Source organism: Gopherus flavomarginatus, chromosome 21 (assembly GCF_025201925.1).
Source record: "Gopherus flavomarginatus isolate rGopFla2 chromosome 21, rGopFla2.mat.asm, whole genome shotgun sequence".
Taxonomy (NCBI): Eukaryota; Metazoa; Chordata; order Testudines; family Testudinidae; genus Gopherus; species Gopherus flavomarginatus.
Genome location: NC_066637.1, coordinates 18,198,082 through 18,218,677, shown reverse-complemented (window position 1 = coordinate 18,218,677; position 20,596 = coordinate 18,198,082). Strand labels below are relative to the sequence as shown.

The window sequence follows — 20,596 nt, the reverse complement described above, 5'->3', positions numbered from 1 at the left end:
CACATCCGGCGTTCCTCCCTAAAGTGGTGTCGGCCTTCCATACCAATCAGGACATCTTCCTTCCAGTCTTCTTCCCGAAGCCTCATTCATCCCGACAGGAACAGCAGTTACACTCATTAGATGTCCGTAGGGCGCTCACTTTTTATATCGATCGAACGAAGCCCTTCCGAAAATCCCTCCAACTCTTCGTTGCAGTGGCGGACCGGATGAAAGGCCTACCTGTCTCCTCCCAGAGGATCTCCTCTTGGCTGATGGCATGCATATGCACGTGCTATGACTTGGCTCATGTCCCCTCAGGCCATCTCACTGCACATTCTACCAGAGCTCAGGCTTCATCAGCCGCCTTCCTGGCCCATGTTCCAATCCAGGAGATATGTCACGCAGCTACCTGGTCCTTGGTCCACACCTTTGCTTCGCACTATGCTCTGGTCCAACAATCTAGAGATGATGCAGCCTTTGGCTCAGCGGTTCTGCACTCTGCCACATCTCACTCCGACCCCTCCGCCTAGGTAAGGCTTGGGAATCACCTAACTGGAATGGATATGAGCAATCACTCGAAGAAGAAAAGATGGTTACTCACCTTTGTAACTGTTGTTCTTTGAGATGTGTTGCTCATATCCATTCCAAACCCGCCCTTCTTCCCCACTGTCGGAGTAGCCAGCAAGAAGGAACTGAAGGGCCGTTGGGTCGGCAGGGGTATATATCTGGTGCCATAGTGGCACCACTCCAGGGGGCGCCCAGCCGACCCACCGAGTGTTGCTAGGATAAAAATCTTCCGACGAACGTGGACGCGGCGCGCGCACACCTAACTGGAATGGATATGAGCAACACATCTCGAAGAACAACAGCTACAAAGGTGAGTAACCATCTTATTCTAAATTAGACGTAGTCTTGCAAGATAAAGGGGAACTGATCACAGAGGTAAAAATTAATGGTAGCCAAGGTACAAGTGAACATGACTTGATCACATTTGTAATGTGCAAACAGAATAAAGTCCAAACCAGTAATATGTAGTGTGACGGGGCAAGGCCAGATGGCTATAGGAAAGTAGTGAGAAACAGGTATGTTAGCCCCAGGCTGAACAAATCCCTGTTACCATGGTAACCAAATGGCAGTTGCTCCAGGTTAATCAAGACACCTGGGGCCAATTAAGATCCTTCCAGAAAGCAGTGGAGACAGCTAGGTTGATTGGGATACCTGAAGCCAATCAGGGGCTGGCTGGAACTAGTTAAAAGCCTCCCAGTTAGTCAGGGAAGCACGCATGTCAGGAGCTGTGGGAGGAAGATGTGCTGTTGGAGAGACTGAGCAGTACACACCATATCAGGCACAAGGAAGGAGGCCCTGAGGTAAGGGGGAAGTGAGGACTGCTGTGGGGAAGTAGCCAGGGACTTGTACGTGTCCTGTTTCTAAAAGGTCAGCTACCATAGCTGATACTATTAGGGTCCCTGGGCTGGAGCCTGGCATAGAGAGCGGGCCTGGGCTTCCCCCCTGATTAATCACTGAGACTGGGAGACAACAGAGACTGTGCAAGGAAGGATAGCTTCTCCTCACCTCCCTCACTGGCTTATGATTAAAATGGCTCAGTAGGCTGTGATCCTTGCCTCTAGAGAGAGTAGGGCTACGTGAAAGGTCACAGTGAGCCTCTGAGGCTAGAGAAATCGGCCAGGAAACACACGACCCACGGAGACAAGGACAGAGCTTTGTCATAGTATACTTTGTGCTTTAAAAGGGCCAATTTCACAAAGCTGAAAAACAGATATCCTCCAAGTCAGCTGGGAGGAAGAAAGTACTCAAAACTGTTCTTAAAAAGAATTCCCAATTATCATTCACATTTTACTAAATGACTCAAAAGCCACAATTGTGGAAGAAGGCCTTATTGGTTTAGAGGGGAAGTGAAATTGTGTGGGTGAATAAAAACAACAAATGGAATAAAGGGAAAGTTGAAAGTAATAAATATATTTCAGAAGCTAGAAATTGTAGAAAATTGATAAGGGAAGCAAAGGAACACAACGAGAACTCTATGGTTGGCAGAGTTAAAGACAATAAGAAGGCGTTTTTAAAGTATATTAGAAACAAAAAAGAATGCTGGCAGTGGTGTGTGTCCATTACCAGATGGAAATGGTAGATTTATCAATAACAATGCAGAAAAGGCAGAGGTGTCCAATAAATAGTAATGTTCTATATTTTGGGGGTGGAAAATGGATTATGTAGTCATATAATGATAACAACACTCTTTCCATTCCACTAGTATTTCAGGAGGTTGTTAAACAGCAGCCACTAAAGTTAAACACTTTTAAATCTGCAGGTCCAGATAACTTGCATCTAAGAGTTTTAAAAGAGCTGGCTGAGGTGCTCACTGAACCATTAGTGTTGATTTTAAGTAAACCTTTGAACACAGGGGAAGTTCCAGAAGACTGGATGAAAGCAAATGTTGTGCCCATACTTAGAAATGATAAACAGGATGACCCATCTAGGCCTATCAGTCTGACATGGCTCCTGCTTAAGATAATGCAGCAGCTGATATGAGACTAAATTAATAAAGAATGAAAGGAGGGTACTTAATGCCCCATCAACATGGATTTATGGAAAACAGAGCCTGTCAAAGTAACTTGGGGTTATTTTTTATGAGATTACAAATTTGGTAAGGCACTTGACTTGGTACTGCATGACATTTTAATTTAAAAAACCAGAATGATACAAAATTAACATTAAATGGCTTGAAAGGTAACGACTCAAACGGTCTCAATGTAATTGTAAATGGGGAATCAGGAGCGAGCAGGTGGGTTTCTCATAGGGTCCAGCAAGGATCTATTCTTGGCTTTACGCTATTTAACATTCAATGACCTGGAAGAAAACACAAATTACCACTAATAACATTAGTAGATGACCCAAAAATGGGGGAATAGTAAATAATGAAGAGCCCAGATCACAAATACAGAAGCAAACCCTATGCCTTTTAATATAGCTAAATGTGTACATCTAGGGCGCAAGGTGGGCTACACTTACAGGATGGGGGATGCGGGGAAGCCATGATTCTGAAAGTTGGGGATCATGGTAGATAACCAGCTGAACATGAGCTTCCCAGTGCCCAAAAGGGCTAAGGTTATCTATCCTTGGATACATAACCAAGGGAATCTGAAGTAGAGGTAGAGAAGTTATTTTACCTCTGAATTTGGCACTGGTGCAACCACTGCTGGAATATTGTGTCCAGTTCTGGTGTCAACAAGTCAAGAAGGCTGTTGATAAATGGGAAAGATGTGGATTTTGGAGAAGAGCCACACTCATTATTAAAGGATTAGAACATATGCCTTATAGTTAAGGCTAAATTTTTTTCACAGTTATTTTCTGTAAAAGTCATGAACAGGTCACGGGCAATAAACAAAAATTCCCGGAGCCTGTGACTTGTGCGTTATTTTACTAAAAATGCAGAGTCCAGCAAGACCAGGACAACGCGGGGCTGGGGCACATGGCCCCCGCCCAGCCTGCGATGCCGCAGGAGTGGGGCATGCAGACCTGGCTGCCCCCGCCAAGCGAGGGAGGCCACGGGGCTGGGGCGCACGGCCTCTGCCAAGCCAGGGACACTGGCTCTGGAGCGTGTGGTCCCGGCTGCAGCCCGGGATGCCACGGGGCTGGGGCGCACAGTCTGGCCTCCTCCTGAAGCCCGAGAAGTCCCAGACTCGGTGATGGCCCTGCCCTGCCGGAGCTCGCGGGGTCCCCCTCCCTGGCTCACCAAAGGGCAGCCGGAGCCGGCCCCGCTGAAGTCCCCCGTAACCCCAGAGGGTTTTCCTGAGCGAGGGGTGCAAGGAGCCGGGGCCCCCGTCCTCCCCCTGTGCCCTGGGGGGGAGCATGGGCCGAGCCACAGCCCAGAACCCCCGCAGTGCGCGGAGAGCTCGGCCCGGGGGTCCGAGCCCGGGGGCCAAGGCTCCCCGCGCCCCGCCACGGGCCGGCTCTGGCTGGGAGAGGCCGCCGCCTGCCCCCGCCTCTGCCGCCGCGTCTCCCCGCCCTCCAGCTCCGGCCCCGTCACGAGGGCGGCCGCGGCGCTGCGCTGCCTCCCCTGCGCCGCCCGGGCTCCCCGCACACGGCGGAGCGGGCCGAGGGGCCGGGCCGGGCCTGCCATGGGCGCGCCGGGGCTCAGCTGAGGGGCCCCCCGAGCCGGCAGGACGGAGCCCCGGGGGGGCGGCGAGCGGCTGAGGCCGCCGGGCCGGCGCGGGAGGAAGCGAGCGGCCGCCGGGGGCAGCGCCATGGAGCCCGGGGAGGTGAAGGACCGGATCCTGGAGAACATCTCCCTGTCCGTCAAGAAGGTGAGAGCGGCCGGGCCTCGTGTCCCGCAGCATCCCGGGCCGCTGGCCCCCGCCCTGCCTGGCCCGGCCCCCTCCCGGTACCGGCTGCAGCACAGTCCGGTGGGGTCAGCTTCGCCCCCATCGCCGGCCCCCCAGCCCCCAGCTCTTTCCAAGCCATTGCCCTCCGCCTCTGGCTGTTGTTTACGGGAGGCTGGGCTGGGCAAGTCCCAAGTGGGCAGCTTCATGGCTGGTGCCAGCAGTGGGGACGCTGGTGTAGGCAGGACTCCCCGCTCAGCGGGGTTTGTAACACCGCCTTGTCCGGCGCTGAGCGGGGGTTAAACGCACACAAGTGCCCTGGGACTCCAGCCCGCGGAGCTGCAGTGGGGTTGGCCGCAGTGGAAATAATTTCCAAACCAACCCCCGGTTTAGACTCAGCCTTGACGTGCACAAGTGATAACAACCCGACCACAGTCAAATAGCAAAAGTCCCAGCTTGGGCTACAACTCAGCCCTCTGGCCACTGCATATGGAGCTCTACTTCCTCCAAGGCATCACTCTTCCTGAATTCGTTGGTGTCTGACTTGGGCCCTCAGTCTCCAGCCTTCCTGTTTTACTCCATAATATACCTTAGTGTGAGATCAGAAGAGCTAGTTAATCCCCTGCCTGCTGGAACTCGGGTAGCACCCTTCTAGACCCTGGCACGGCCCAGACAGAGATCTGAAAATTCACCTTAAGCCTGACTTCCATCACCCTCGGCTCTTCTCGTCCTGGTCTTTCCTGAGCAAGGCTGCTGATCATTCTGAATTGTCATACTGTGTAGCATGGGTTTCAATATCAGTAAGAGAGTATTGGATCTCTGGTTTCAACACCACTCTGAGCCCTCTAGTCATACAGAAAGCTTACTTTAATATTTCCACCCGTTCGATTTATACAGAATAGCCAGGACTACACCCAGCATGCAAAGGCTGAAACAAATGATGAGTAGGAGTGAGGGAAAGCACCAGTGAAATCTAGGGCCAATAGTTCCAGTGCCTGACTCTGCTGCTTCTCAAAACTTCCTAAGCAATAACTTGTAAAAGCAGCAAAGAATCCTGTGGCACCTTATAGACTAACAGACGTTTTGGCGCATGAGCTTTCGTGAAGTGGCGACTCACTGACGAAGTGGGTATTTGCCCAGGAAAGCTCATGCTCCAAAATGTCTGTTAGTCTATAAGGTGCCACAGGATTCTTTGCTGCTTTTACAGATCCAGACTAACACGGCTACCCCTCTGATACTAAGCAATAACTTGAAATTGACCTGATACTTCTTAGTTTTACTGTTTCCTACAGGTTCTGAATAGCAACGGTGAAACATGACCAGATTTTTGTCAGCTTCACATTGGGAAACCATGGGGCAAGGGCAGAGACACTGGAGATTCTGTGCTGCTGACTGGGATGTTCTGCATCAGGGCACATTCAGGTTTCAGAGCAGCAGCCGTGTTAGTCTGTATCCGCAAAAAGAACAGGAGTACTTGTGGCACCTTAGAGACTGGATTGGTCTTGCTTTGAGCAGGGGGTTGGACTAGATACCTCCTGAGGTCCCTTCCAACCCTGTCATTCTATGAAATTTATTTGAGCTTAAGCTTTCATGGGCTACATCCCACTTCATCGGATGCATGTAGTGGATAATACAGTAGGAAGATATATGTATACAGAGAACGTGAAACAATGGGTGTTACCATACACACTCTAACGAGAGTGATCACTTAAGGTGAGCTGTTATCACATTCAGTGTGTTATCTTCACAACCATAAGGGCTAGAAAGACAGGGCTTGATTCAGATTTGATACTAGTGTTACTTGCTTGCCTTCAGTGGACTTTTGAGTTTCTCTGGTGTGAGATCAGAACCAGGCCATCAAGCTTTTTCAGAATGAAAGGAGCCAGTGAATTGTACAGAAGTTGGTATTGGAGGTCCATTAATTTACCTGGGAGAGCATCCCACTGGCAAGTGGATTTGTGAAGCCCTGGAAAGGAGGCAAGGATACTTCTTTATTCCCCTCCCGCTCAATGAAGTAATTAATGATCATGTGCCAAAGTATCATCAGTAGGTGAAAAATGTAAGGGAGTCAACTTGATTGGAAAGAGTAATTTACAAAGTTACAGCTCATTTAAGAAAAGTGACAGAACATAGACCAGTGGATCACAAGAAGGGCCTTGTTGAACTATCTTTTTCAAATCCTAGTGGAAGAATGTTAATTTGCCAAGAGAAGTTGTATCTTAGGTATGTAAAATGAGGGGGGGAAATACCACAATGACACAATACCATACTTGTTTGAATGACTAAACATGGCAATTCTTGGTGTATTTAGCCTGCCAGTTCTGCATCATTAAAGGCCAGGAGAGTTTTGCTGTTGACTGCAATGGCACAGGCTCGAGTCCCAAACGTACAGAGGGATGGGCAGAGATTCAGAGTTAAAGAAATGTAAATTGTCGGCTTCATCCTGAGGGGTGCCAAGTGTCCTTGACTCCCGCTGACTTGTTGAGAGGGCTCCGCACTGGCAGAATAGGCCCCCACTTGCTGTAACTGGAGCAAGAATGCTGTGTATGACCTTTCTCCTTAATTGGCGGTGTACAACGGGCATTGCCTTTGGGAGTATAGGATTGTCTACTGTTTCAAATCAGGTATCTGGGGGAATTGTGAGTGATGGGTTGATTTACTGTCTGTAGTTTGTCAGCTCTGTCTTCCCTATTAGATACCAGTTCATTCAAAGGAGTTTTTCTGGAGATTATTTGGACATCTTAGTGATATGGATTTCAGTGTTTCTCTTTAGCTGCTCCTGCTTCTCTCCCTAGCACCTGGCAGGCCCAAGCAGGCATATGCACCCTACTTCCAGCTTCAAGAAAGGAATTATGTTAATTGTGGCAATTTATGGATTATTGTTTTTTTAAAATGAACATAGGATTTGCCAAAGCCACAAGGCCATCACTGCTGGGGTCTGAAGATCTCTGCACAGCCACATGCAGTCAGTGACACCGTAAGCTTCCTCAATGGGTTCCTCAACCCTGGGATAGGTGGGGCACTTCTAGAGGTGACAGAGAAGAGTAGAAGTTGCCACTCTGCCATGGTTATCGTATGTACTGGGGCACTGGGTACTCACAGTACAGGAACAAATGAACGCAGTACAAATGCCTAGATTTCATATATGCTCCTGAACAACCATCAGCTGGTAGCCACATGCAATCAGTGATGACCTTGGTCACATTCAAACCGGTGACCCAAATGTGTCCCATTATCAGAGTTCTGTGCCATCCTGGTAGCTGCAGACTCCATTTGCAGAGGAGGAATTTGTTATCTGCCTGGCTCAAACTTGGTGCCAGGATGTGGATTCCCAGTGCTGCCACTTTCAAAAGTTAAGAAATCATGAGCAAGGCCCCAAATTGTGGTTTTTGATCCATCTCCAGGCGTGGTGTGACAATGGCAGTGTTGCCTACTTTTGCCAATCCATAACGTGGGTCTGGCCTGTGGTGCAGGAGCTCTCACTGAAAGACCCACCTGAGATCAGATCACACCACTGCCTGACTGGTGCAGGGGGCTTCCTGCTGCTCTCCAAGCTCCCAAACTGCCCATTTTTAATTCTGTCCCCTTCAGCCCTCTGTCAATTCTCTGCCCCTCAGCCCTGCATCAGTTAAATCTCTGCCACACATCTGCCCTAGACCTACATCAACTCGGCACCCCCCTCCAAGCCCCACATCTACCCTTCCCCCTAGCAGTCCTGCTTCTCCTATAGCTGTGGAGACTTTTCACCCCCGGGGCTTGGGAGAAGGGTGAGTGGGGAGGGAGAAGGGCAGCTTCGGTGGTTCTTCACCCCGCCACCAGGCTTTGGGACCAGCTCCAGTGTGGTGTTCTCCTTCTCCCAGGCCTGGTGTTGAAGGGGCTGAGAGGAGGAGGAGAGATCAGCTGACTCATTTTTCATAAGAGAGGAGTGGGGAGATGGTGGTAGATCTTCCTTCCTCTGCTGGAATCTATCCCTCCACCCCCATCCTGTGGACGTGGTACCTGCTGCTCCCTCTCCTTCCTCTGCCCTTACCCCAAAACTTCTCTCTGCTCCTGGAGGATGAGCTTTGCCTGGATCCTGCAGCTGCTCGGATTGCCTGTTCTTTCCCAGGAGAGAAGTGGTGAAGGCAGCTGTTCAGAGCGGATTTCTTCCTTGGCAGTCTGATGCTGCAGCTTCTGGCTTCACTGGGAGGCTGCCTGCAGTGGCAGCCCAAATCCGGGTACTCTGAGTAATATGATGAGAACTGGAACCCACCCTTGAAGGGAGACAGTGGGGTGAGATGGCTCAGCGTGCCAGCCTCCATGGCTTATGCTCTCTGGTCTACAGGGCCCGTTCCAGCACAGACTGATTCCTCCCAGTTACACGACATGATTGACTGAACTGACCACATGTACCGTACCATGTGGAGGTTAATGACTGTCTGGAATCTGCCTAGAATTGACATGGTTATCACCTTTATTTTGACAAATGCTATCTCAGGAGTTGTGCGGGGCGGGTCTGTGGCCTGCAGCATGCAGGAGGTCAGACGAGATCAGTGGTTTTCGAATGCGGATCGCGACCCAGTTCTGGGTTGCAGAATAGAAGGCAGTGGGTCGCGGCAGCTCTGGTCAGCACTGTTGACGGGCCATTAAAAGTCCCGTTGGCAGTGGGGCCTGGCTAAGGCAGGCTAGTCCCTAACTGTTGTGACACTGCGCTGCGCCCTGGAAGCGGCCAGCAGCAGGTCCAGCTCCTAGGCAGGGGGGCCATGGGGCCGGCTAATGGAAGCTGGGGGGCGCTGCCTGCGGGCGAGAGCTGCGCAGGGCTGCTTGTGTGCCTCGGCCTAGGAGCCAGACCTGCTGCTGGTCACTTCCAGGGCACAGCACAGTCCGCGATGCCAGGACAGGCAGGAAGCCTGCCTTAGCACCCCGCTGCGCCGCTGACTGGGAGCTGCCCAAGATAAGCCTGTGCCCCAACCCCACTCCCCAATCCCCAGCCCCATACCAGAGCCTGCACCCACAGCCCTGACGCCCTCCTGCACCCCAGCCCTGAGCCCACCCCAAACCCAGGTCCCCCTCCTGTACCCCAAACGCCTCATCCCTGGCCCCACCCCAAAGCCTGCACCTCCAGCCCACAGCCCTGACCCCTGCCCTAGCCCAGAGCCCCCTCCCACACCCTGATCCCCTCACCCCTGGCCCTGCAGCCCTCACCCCCGCACCCCAACCCTCTGCTGCAGCCACACCCCAAACCCCTCATCCACAGCTCCATTGGGTCGCAGGCATCAACACTTTTCTTCAGCTGGGTTGCCAGAAAAGAAGTTTGAAAACCCCTGGACTAGATGATCATGAGTGTCCCTCCTGACCTTAAAGTCTGCGAGTCTTTGAATCCTCAGCATTTGCTATATGTTTGCCTTTGTACTGACTATGGTGCCACTTCGCTGTAGCTTTTACTAGCCCTGCAAATGCCGAGCAGCCTCGGCAGCCCAGTTTGTGATTCGTGCCTACAGGCCAGCTCAAAAAGGGCCGGGGCTTTTTATAACCTCTTCAGTTGAGACATTTTGTTGACTTACGGTAATAATCTATGGGTAGCAAAGTGCTCTGGTCCTTTCCGCTCATGCTGTTGATCTTGGGAGCTAGTATTTTTGTGTATTGTACCAAGAATCCTCTACTGACAAGAGTCCATTGAGTGATTTACACCTCGTTATGACGTCCAGAAGGCTTCACTTGAAACCTCTTGACTTATGAAAAGACCTTTCTCTCTTGTGGGCCCCTCACAAAAGGGGAGGTGACTCTAGAGAAAGTGTAGCTTCAAAATGTATCCTGTACCTTCTGCTGCCCTTTGAAAGAATCACCTGGAGTCCATCATCTGTATGAGGTTTTATTAATGTCAAGCTGCTGCCTACTTATTGTCCATGTTTCATCCATTCTATGTGCACTGTAGCCCAGTTCTTCAGCTGCATTTTTGTGTTCCCCTGATCCTGCACCAGCTGTATGTTGGCCCAGTCACCTGATGTTAGTTACAGCAGCTGCTAATTGTGCTGAAGGGAATGTAAATAGGATCACATCCTCTCTCTGCCGGTACTGTCCCCATCTGCTAGTGGAGAAAGCAGCAATGGTATTTTGAACCTACATAGTTCTGCAGACGGCTGGTGCAAACCTTTTCTCATGATGAGGATGACTTGTTAGGTGAAATTGTAACTGTATTGCTGTGAATCTGATACAGTGAACGGTAACTGACATCCTTTGGTCTCACTGCTTCTGATCTACCATGGCTCCTACGCATGATGCCAGGTCAGCAATCTTCAGAGTAATCAGGAGGATGGAAACTCGTTGTCTGGGATAAAGAAATAGCATTTGAACAGCAAGCTCTTATCATTCCTTGGCTGTTTCATATTCATTTTAGCTTCAGTCCAGGATATCATATCACCAGACAGATTCAGACAAACGGGAGGGAATTCAGAGAAGAGCAACAAAAATAATCAAGAGGTCTGTAGAGGCTGACCTGTGAGGCGACATTAAAAGTGCTTAATCTGTATTGTTTGACTAAGTGATGGCTAACAAGGTGAACTTTGAAGGAAGCAGACAACCAAGACGGTAGAAGAATTACTACTTGCTGTGACTAGGAATAGTGGAATGAAATTGAGAGAGAAAAAACATCTCTAGCTGCTGGGATTCTGTGAAAGATTCCTGCAGTGCTGATCAGATTGATGAAAAATCAAAGGCTGCTTCTTTCTATAAAGAGATACGTTAGTACCTACATGATTTGCAGAAGCTTGTTGTTTAGCCATCTTGCTGTTGATCAGATTTCATTATTCTAGTTTTAGCAGTAACAGACTCCTGAAAACCAGTTAGCTTGTTCTCGCAGTGATTTCCAACCTTGCTTGTTTTCTCTCCTGTGGAACCTGTGCCTCTGTTGTGCTCAAGAACTTGTCACTCTGTAACATCGGGAATGCTCTCCATTGCAGTCATGGGCCACCCCTAAGTCTTGATCATCTGTATCTGATAAACTGTACCAATGGCAGCTATTCAGACCTGGCTGTCAAGACTAGGGTGTGTTTCAGGCCTTATTTAAGATGCCAGCCACATGTGCGATGACCAGTTAAGAGGCTGCTGTCTAGTACATGCAAACAGGTGTCTCCAGCACAAGTTAAAACCAATCTCCAGTTCATGTCTGGCTGCAACAGGGCTGTTTGTATAGATCCAGTGCAAACAATTGGTGCCTGGAGTCGAATCCGTCTGCCAGAACTAGCAAACCTAACCAAACAAAGTCCCTTGGGTTTGAAAATCCACATGTGTAGGACACCCTGGAACAGAACAGTTCTAATGGAAGAAAATGACATGGGGGGGGGGCTCGGGAGAGCTCCTAAGTAGATGGAGCCTGGATATGAATAATGAGACAGAGAAGTTGTAAGCTTCAGATTCCACCCTGTTGCTGAATGCTTAAAATTGTAGGGGCTTTGTGTTCTGTTCCAAGCTGTACAACTTCTGCCCTCTGTGGGTTCAGCACCCTGTAATCAAGGCTCCTGTTCTGGTCCACCATGAACATGCATCTGTCTCTCTCCAGGCTGTTTTGTCATCAGTGAAAATTGTTTCTCAGGTGGTAATAAGCTATTCAGGGAAAGCCTGAGAGCAGATCTCTGGACAATAGCACTATTGATTAGAGTGCAAGTTGTGTTGGTTACCTCTGTTCTGGGGTGAGAAATAGAATGCTGGGATCATGGCTTTGTCACATGCTTGTTCTGAGAAATGTTGGGTCCGATCAGGTGACCAGAAGTGTGCACCTGCTCCTGGATACCCCAACCTCTCCTGCCTATGCAAAAGTGAAGAGACTTCCAAGTTTTGCACGTTTTTTCATTTCACAGTCGTCTCTATGACTCTTGCTGGGAGAAGCGAGTTTGGTTGGAACCCCGAAGATCAGAGGATTGATTGGCTAATTGGGTTGATCTTCAGGAGCAAAATGAGATTCTCCATCTCCCTAGTCAATTGAATCTCTACCTCAAGAACTGAGATCCAATAAAACAGACCTGGAATAAGTAGTAACGACAGCGAGGGCATTGCTACGGGAGCTGTTCGCTGAAGAAACACGTTCTAGTCTCTTTGCTGCGTAGCTGGCCAGAGTCGCTTTGCTGTCCTTCGAAATTCACTTCATTTACTATACAGCTTATTAATGAACATAAGACTGCAAAGAGTTACAAAGGGATCTCACAAAACTGGGTGACTGGGCAACAAAATGACAGATGAAATTCAATGTTGGTAAATACAAAGTAACGCACGTTGGAAAACATCATCCCAACTATACATATAAAATGGTGGGGTCTGAATTAGCTGTTACCTCTCAAGAAAGAACTTGTCGTCATTGTGGATAGTTCTCTGAAAACATCCACTCAATGTGCAGTGGCAGGCAAAAAAGCGAACGGAATATTAGGAATGATTAGGAAAGGGATAGATAATAAAACAGAAAATATCATAATGCCTCTGTACAAATCCATGGCATGCCCACATCTTGAATATTGCAGGCAGTTCTGGTCGCCTCATCTCAAAAAAGATAGCTGGGAATTGGAAACGGTTCAGAGAAGGGCAGCAAAAATGATTAGGGCTATGGAACAGCTTCCGTATGAGGAAGGAGAAATAAGACTGGGACTTTTCAGCTTGGAAAAGAGACGACTAAGGGGGGATATGATAGAGGTCTATAAAATCTTGACTGCTGTGGAGAAAGTGAATAAGGAAGTGTTATTTACTTCATGTAACACACGAACCAGGGGTCACCCAATGAAATTACTAGGCAGCAGGTTTAAAACAAACAAAAGGACTTATTTCTTCACACAGCGCCAGTCAAACTGTGGAAATTGTTGCCAGGCGATGTTGTGAAGGCCAAAACTATAACAGGATTCAAAAAAGAACTAGATAAGTTCCTGGAGAATAGGTACATCAATGACTATTAGCAACCCTGTGCTCTGACTGTCCCTAGGCTCTGTTTGCCAGAAGCTGGGAGTGGACGACGGGATGGATCACTTGATGATTCCCTGTTCTGTTCATTCCCTTGGAGCACCTGGCATCGGTCACTGTCCAAAGACAGGATACTGGGCTAGATGGACCTTTGATCTGACCCAGTCTGGCTGCTCTTATGTTTTTAAATTCTAAGGCAGGCTGTGCCTACCACCATTGCTCTGGTTCACCTTCTTCATTCTTTACCTCAACCCCCTCCCTCAGAGCTGCAATTGCTGGGCTTGGCCAATGACTGGGAAACTGATGCTGAGGCACTAGACAAGAGCTCTGTACCCCATACTTCATCCCTCATGAAATCCAGAGTCACTCCTAAACCGTATTCTGCTGCGTTCTCACTGCCAGGGCGGATTAAGGCAGGGGCTTTAGGAGCTGCATCCCAGGGCCTCAGCTTAAGGGGGTCTTTGCAAAAATAAATCACAGGCAGCCATCTCCGACTCTGAGCCTCTAAAAGTCCTGCGGCGCAGCGGGGCTCAGGCAGGCTGCCTGCCTGCCATGGCCCCACGCTGCTCCCGGAAACAGCTGGCTGCTGGCACATCTCTGTGGCCCCTGGCAGGTGGGGTGGGGTGGCGGCTCTGTACGCTGCCCTGCCTCCAGCACTTCCCTCGTAGCTATGGGGGTGGCGCTTGGAGTGTGGGCAGCGCATGGAGACAACCCTGTCCCCATCCCGCCAGGGCCCGGGGCCAGCCGCTTCTGGGAGCAGCGTGGGGTTATGGCAGGCAGCCTGGCTGAGCCCTGCTGCTGCGCCGCTGGCCAGAAGCTGCCTGTGGTAAGCACCTCCTGGCCAGAGCCTGCACCTCACACCCCCTCCTCAACCCGAGCCTCAGATCGGATCCCTCTCCTGCACTCCCTCCCAGACCCTGCGCCCACCCCTGCCCCCCCAGTCCCCTGCCCCAGCCCTCTCCTGCACCAAACTCCCTCCCAGGAAAAAGACTTGTATACAAGGGCCCCACAAAATCAAATACCCAGTGCCCACAGGAGAGTTAATCCAGCCCTGCTCACTGCCAAGCCCCTGGGCCAGCTGTTAGTTGTCATTTTGGTCACATTGCTAGATTGAGCTTTTCAAACTCTGTTTATAGCAAACTACAGGCTTTAAAAATACATGGTTTCATTTCCACTGCAAAGGCTCCATACCAGTGTGGTCTAGCAGGTGACAGCCCTGCACGGGGTCAATACATCTGTCACGGTGCTGGGTGAAAGAGCAGACTTGTGGATATGGTGCATCTTACCAATGGCTCACCAACCCAATTCCCTGGTCATGCTCTTGCTAACGATTGGAGTATTGTCTGTTCAGAGAAAGCTGCTGGCTCACTATCCTGCTAGCTTGGCTGAAGATGTTATGAGCCCCTCTGGAAGGGGCTGAGTGGTGGGAAATGGAGACAGAAAGAAGCCCAGTGCAATTAAAGTTACATGATCAGCCTCCACTTCCAGTCATTGCACTGATATAAGCGCTTGTTTTGCAATCTTGTTGCAGTAGAATGATTGCTAATCTGGCACATCTGCAGGGAGGGGGCTTTATTGTTCCGCACTTCAAATCAATGGCCCTGCAAGAACACAGTGGTTAGAAGATATGGCCCAGAGGTGTGGATTGAGTAGCCCTGTCTAGATGTTTACTTTGCTTTTTCAGAGTGTTTGTCTTGCCAGGGGATATCTCTGAAGCAGTACTCAAGAATTTCAAAGCCAGGTGAGCTGAGCATTCAGCAGCCAGTCAGAGCTGGAGACCACAGTTGAGTCATGAAGGTCAGTTCCAGGTGTGGAAGAAATTTCCAAATTCCAGTTTGGTTCTGTTGCTTCCGGTGAGGTTTTTTGTTCTCCTCCCCTTCTTTTCCCCCCATCTCCCTGGGTCAGGAAAGTTTCAAAGCTTCTGTCTCTTACTCCTGGGAGATAATGTGACCTAATAGTTAGAGCAGAGAGTCTGATGAGAGTCAGAATTTCTGTCCCAAGCTCTGCTATTCATTTTCTGGGAGAGCTTGTACAAATTGCTTAACTTCTCTGAACCTCAGTTAATACATGTGTGAAATGGGAATAGTAATTACTTATCTCACGGGGGTTTCTGGAACTTTTTAACTCCTTAAAAAACATCAGGCTTGACCAAGGCTGCAATGCCATCTGGAGCTGTCCCAAGGCCTGGTATTTATTCATCATCTGTTTTCTCCTGGGAGAGGTGGAAAACCTTCCTTCGTAAGCACCAGTGGTTTCTATGTCACTCAGTCTGTCTCAGGAATAGATGGCATTGATGCTAAGGACAAGGGCATGCCTTTTGTGGAGTACTTTGGTACCAATATTTCAGAAATTAAGAAAGCAAAAAATACCCATTGATCCTCGCCTGCTTCTGTATTATCCATTCTCAGTACGCTGCCCACCTTCCGGCTGATCAGTCCTTAGAAAGGCTTTTGTTACTTCTCGTTACAACAGTTTCCATGTCTTTCAGTCCTGAAGAGACGTTCTTCAAACTTGCCATTGTGGTCTTGAGATTGTGGGCTGTGCTCACTACTTCTTCTTACTTCTCCATTTGAGCAAAGGCTGGGCTGCATCCAGCTTTTGATACCTGAAGTCCATGTTCTGTGTTGTTGCAGCCTGTAACATCTACATTCCAGACTTCTGAGGTGGGGGCAGCACCAAAGCTAACCTTGTAGCCAAGGCCAAAAGTTGGAAAGGAGGAGAAATCTTTATAGCTGGACATCCAGCATGTCAACTCCTGATCTCACCACATGGCAGATTTGGTTTTCCCATAGGCCTTTTAAACTTTCTCCAGGGTGCTCTAGGCTATGATCTCTCTTGAGGAGATTTTCCTCCAAAGGCCTCAGAATGAAATGACTTATCAAAACCAGTCCTCAGCATGGAGTAAACTGAAATGCAGTGCTTTATCCACAAGTTATCTTGCCAAAGGAATGGGGGTAGTGGGAAGAGGGCCTCTTCCATTGTACTCAATTTTTGCTCTACAGTAGAAGACTAGTAAAAAAGTGGATTGAAACGCTTCCCACCCACCAAGACTGGAGTTCAAAAGTCAATTTGTTTTTCAAGAGTTGGTGAAGTTACTATAAAGCGGTGTAAGGAATGTCCCATCCTGCCCTGTTCTAGGTGTCGTGCTGAATCTGTCATTGGTGATTGCAGAAGGAATGCACAACTCTCAGCTCGATTCTTGGCTGGTAAATGAAAAATGATTTTCAGTGACATTAGCTCCCCTCTTCTCCGAAGTTGGATTATGTACGTCCCATCTCCTCTGCACCCCAGTTTACTCACACAAGTCCCCTATTCCCCACTGGACAAACATTTCTACTATCCTTTGTTTCCAAACGGATCTAAATTTATATCCATATCATTATTTGGAACCTTGAGGACTTTTGTTTCTGTCTGACTCCTTGCCTGGCTAGCAGGTGACATTGTTTTTGTTCGTAAGTGTCGCAATGACAGCGATCTGACCCTGTTCAGATCATGTGTCCCAGCGCGTGTGAAGCTGAGGAACATCCAGCTGGTAATTGCAGGGAAGCCTTTTGGATGTGGACACCACTTACTTTGTCTATAGATAGCTTTGGCTCAGAGCTCATTTGAGCCAGCAGTCTGAACGGAGCGACGTCCTGCTCCGTCTCCTGTGTCGGCATTGCTTATCGTGCTATCAGAGCTGAAGTTACCGGGTTAATTCCAGCATCTGCAGTGTGAATGAACCCAGGGAATGATGAACTGAACTGAACTGATGAGTGTGTGTGGGGAGGAGAGAGGTGGCTAAGTGGAAAGCCCATAGAACAATATCTTTGAAGGAAAAGCTATCACATTGTCAAAGCTTCCTGGCCTTCCTCCTTGTCCAACTGCTAGTGTCTATATTTAAGTTATCAGCTCAGCCCACAGCTACAGCCACAGACAGGAAATTACTTCACAGGAGAGTCACATGTGAAGGAGTATTTGATCACCACACTCCAAACAGTTTCTTTTGGCCAAGTGGCTAATTAGACTGAGAGGGGTTTGTTTTAAATTGTTCGCTTACGCTTTATAAGGATATTTGCAGGAGACAGCTCAACAGGACATATAAAATGCACAGAGCTCTTTAAAGCAGGGGTGAGCAATACTGTGTGTCTTGTACAGCACGGAGCACATTGTTGAAGATCTGCAAGCGATAAGTGTACAGGTTATAGGTGTGGTATTGGTAAGTGCAGGTAGTTGGGGCTGGATTGCTGAAGGGTGGTTACACAGGGCTGGCACAGAGTTATTAGGGTTGTTCTGTTTATGTTTTTACCAGGTATACAGGCGGTGTTTGGAGACACCTTGGTGATCATTTTGCTAGTGCAGTTACAGAACCAGGGATGGGTGCTTATAATGATGATGATTTTCCACCTCGGGCTGTCTCTGGATAATTTTCAGCTGGTGGTGAGCCATGCCCAACCATTTCATTATCTGATTAAAGCATCCATGTTTCAACCTGTGTTAGCCAAAACTACCTTTAAAGGGTTGTCACTAGCTTGGCTCCCCCCCAGTCAGTGTGGACATGAGCTGGGTACTAACTAGGTCACAATCCCAAACTAGAGATGACCTCCAGAGGTTGGTCTGTACTGCCATGGGTTGGGTACCATGAATTTCAGCTAAAATCCTGTCCCACTCCACTTCCTTGATCCTACCACATCCTTTCCCTCAGCTGGCTCCCCCATGCTTTCCGAATTAAATCCAAGCTTCCCATCCTCCCTTTCAAGGTTCTGTTCAATTCCACCCCTGGCTGTGCCTTTGGTTTCCATTCTTACTGCCCTCCGGTGCCTTCATTCATTCAAGCCTGCAGCCAAACAGCTTCCTTCACATCCTTTTCCCACTCCCGTTTTCAGGCCACTTTCCATGTTGTCTCCGACTCTGGGAGCTCCCTCCTCTAACCCACTGTCCCTGGTGCCTCCCCCCGCCCCAAAACCCCATGTTTCTGCCAGGCTCACTAGGATTGACCCACCTGAGCTAGCCAGGCAGCTGCCCAGCTGTTTGAAAAATAAAACCCTATAATAATCCTAGTGTCTCAGGCCTGTCCTGTCTTGTCTCTTCATTTAGGCTGGAAGCCCCGTGGACTAGTGGCCACATGTGCCTTGTGTAGCACCAACCCCTCGGCTGTGCTTCACTAAGAACTCTGTTCGATGGCTTTTGTGTGTATAATAGATGCTGTCTCCCATCTGTTGCACAGTGGTAGCACTTTATTCTGCCATGTGGAGGGCACCAGTTTAGTCACTGGATGCCCACTCCAGCTTGACGTGGCCTGGAACCGTTGTGGGCTTTGCAATCAGCCCCCAAGGGTGGCAGGATAGCATCATATCCCTTTGATGATAGGCGTGTGGACTGTGCCGTCCCTCCCAAGTGACTTCTCGTTGTTTTATTTCCTCCTTTTTAAACCCTCCCAGTGTTGGTCCCACCTCTCAACTTAGATTGGAAACTCTTTGGAGAAGGAGTCTGGCATCCCTGCAAAGTGCCATGCACATCCATAGCGCTACGCAAGTAATAATCTGGTGACCGTCTCTGCAGCAGCAGCTCTGATGGTGTCTGCCCCACGCTGCCTGCTGGAAGAGGCTTCAGGAATGCAGGCCCAGTCCTCAGGTTGTTTGAAAGAGGGGATGTTCCACTTTGTTTCTGCAAGATCCAGGTTCCACTAATGTTTAACGCTGAGCAGGTGTGTTCTTCTTGGGTGTTGGGCGTGTCACCCATCCCTTGATGTACCTATGTGCCTGTAATTCAGCTGCACAGCTCTGTGTCCATTGATCCACAGCGGTTGTGACCACTTCATGCAGTTACCCATTATTGACCTCGGAAGTTCTTTCTTGTGGGTCTCCTGCTGGATGTGTTTGGTGTGGAGTTTTTGTGTGCGAAGTTTGGGTTGCATCCCCAGTGCTAACAGCCCAGCAGGCCCTAATTAAAATGGTGTGATTCAGAGGCCCTGAGTCACCCTTTGGAGGAATCACTGTGTGTGCATGTCTGCTGTGTACGGGCGCCCCACATTCACGGGGCTGGGTGCCGTCACATGACCGTGAGCCTTTCAGCAAAAGCAGGTCACATGGGTGCGTTGCCCAGCTCCTGACATTACAGAGGAAAGACTCATTGCATGCACATGCATTTGCACTAGACTCGCCCCTGATGTCGCTGTAGATTGGATGCGGGTGTGGCAGAATGGTAGCAAAACAGGGCTTTGTACAGTACAGGGCTACACCCCGTGGACAGAGAGTTATACCTGTGATATTTATCTGAGAAAAATATGTTTGTGCCCATCCAGTTTGTCGCTGATACTAGGCTGCACGGGACCCCTTGGTGGTCTGTCAGTTGAGGAGTGCTAGCTTCCAGGGCAGTCTGGCCGCTAAGGAAGGGGAGGCTGCATTAGGAATCCTGCTCATGAAAGACTCTTGAGGCACCCGGTGTCAGTTCAAATAGAACTGCCTTGCTGACTTACTGCGTGCTGCCCATTGGAGCACCAGAATGCCCAACGCTGTTTTAAGGTGTTGCCAATGGACCGTGCCCTGGCACCTCTGCCACTGTGGTTCAGAAGGCAGGTTCCTCCTCAGTGCAGCTAAAGAAAATGCTGATGCCCTGTGTCAGAGGATCCTTAAAGAATGCAGGAAGCATGTTGTGAAACTTCTGTTTCTGCTGACGTTACCCTAGTGGAAACGCTGCAGAAACTCCTTGGAGATGTGTAGAAATCCGGAGAAAAATGCTCAATGGCCATCACAGTTCAGAGGCAGAGGAGATGATGTAATCCTGGGCATTTGCTGACTGTTTACAAGCAGCAGGACAGTGAGATACAGTTCCCTAAATAAAAAAAGGTTGAGTTCTTGGGACCGCTCTCCAGTGCCATCAACGTAGCAGTGTTGGAGAGTCTCAAGCAGGCTGTAAGCTACGAATGGCGTTGGCTCATTTCTAGCTGTGCAAAGGAAGAACAGGGACGGAAACTGAAACAGTCTAAATTGGTTTGGGGAAAGAGGGGAAGAAAATGAGGAAATGCTTAAAATAGTTCAGCCATTTGCTGCTGAGACCTGGATTCCGTCCCACACATGGGAAATTCCCATAATCGGGACAGTGAGGTGTTCAGGAGCTTTCAGCCAAGGATAATAAACCATCATGACCTTCCAGTGCTAGGTGTACATACGGAGACTCATTGCAAGATGGGCAGGTGAGGTGAGATGGTCAAGGGAAGAGACATTCCCGACGAAGGTGAGATAAAGATCATCCTTGCCATATGATAGAACCTCTCTGCTGGTGATCTCAAAGGACGTTACAAGCATTGCTACTTAATTATACCTCCTGACAGCCCTGTGAGAGAAGCGCGAAGTTATATATGTAACAAAACAAAAGATCAT

At 49.3% G+C, this 20,596-nt stretch overlaps 1 protein-coding gene across 12 annotated transcripts in view; it reads left to right on the top strand.

The window, feature by feature from the left end:
• The first annotated feature begins 4,100 nt into the window (after positions 1-4,100).
• PLEKHM2 (pleckstrin homology and RUN domain containing M2) overlaps positions 4,101-20,596 on the top strand; it is a 61,509-nt gene continuing 45,013 nt past the window's right edge. For 3 of the 12 annotated variants that reach the window (XM_050931181.1, XM_050931178.1, XM_050931174.1), the window contains exon 1: positions 4,106-4,301. In XM_050931181.1, the coding sequence (XP_050787138.1) occupies positions 4,242-4,301 (60 nt within the window). In that variant the 5' untranslated portion in view covers positions 4,106-4,241. Of the gene's footprint in view, positions 4,302-15,011; positions 15,033-18,655; positions 18,922-20,596 lie in introns of those variants that run through there. The other 9 variants (XM_050931180.1, XM_050931184.1, XM_050931175.1 and 6 more) reach the window with 8 other exon arrangements.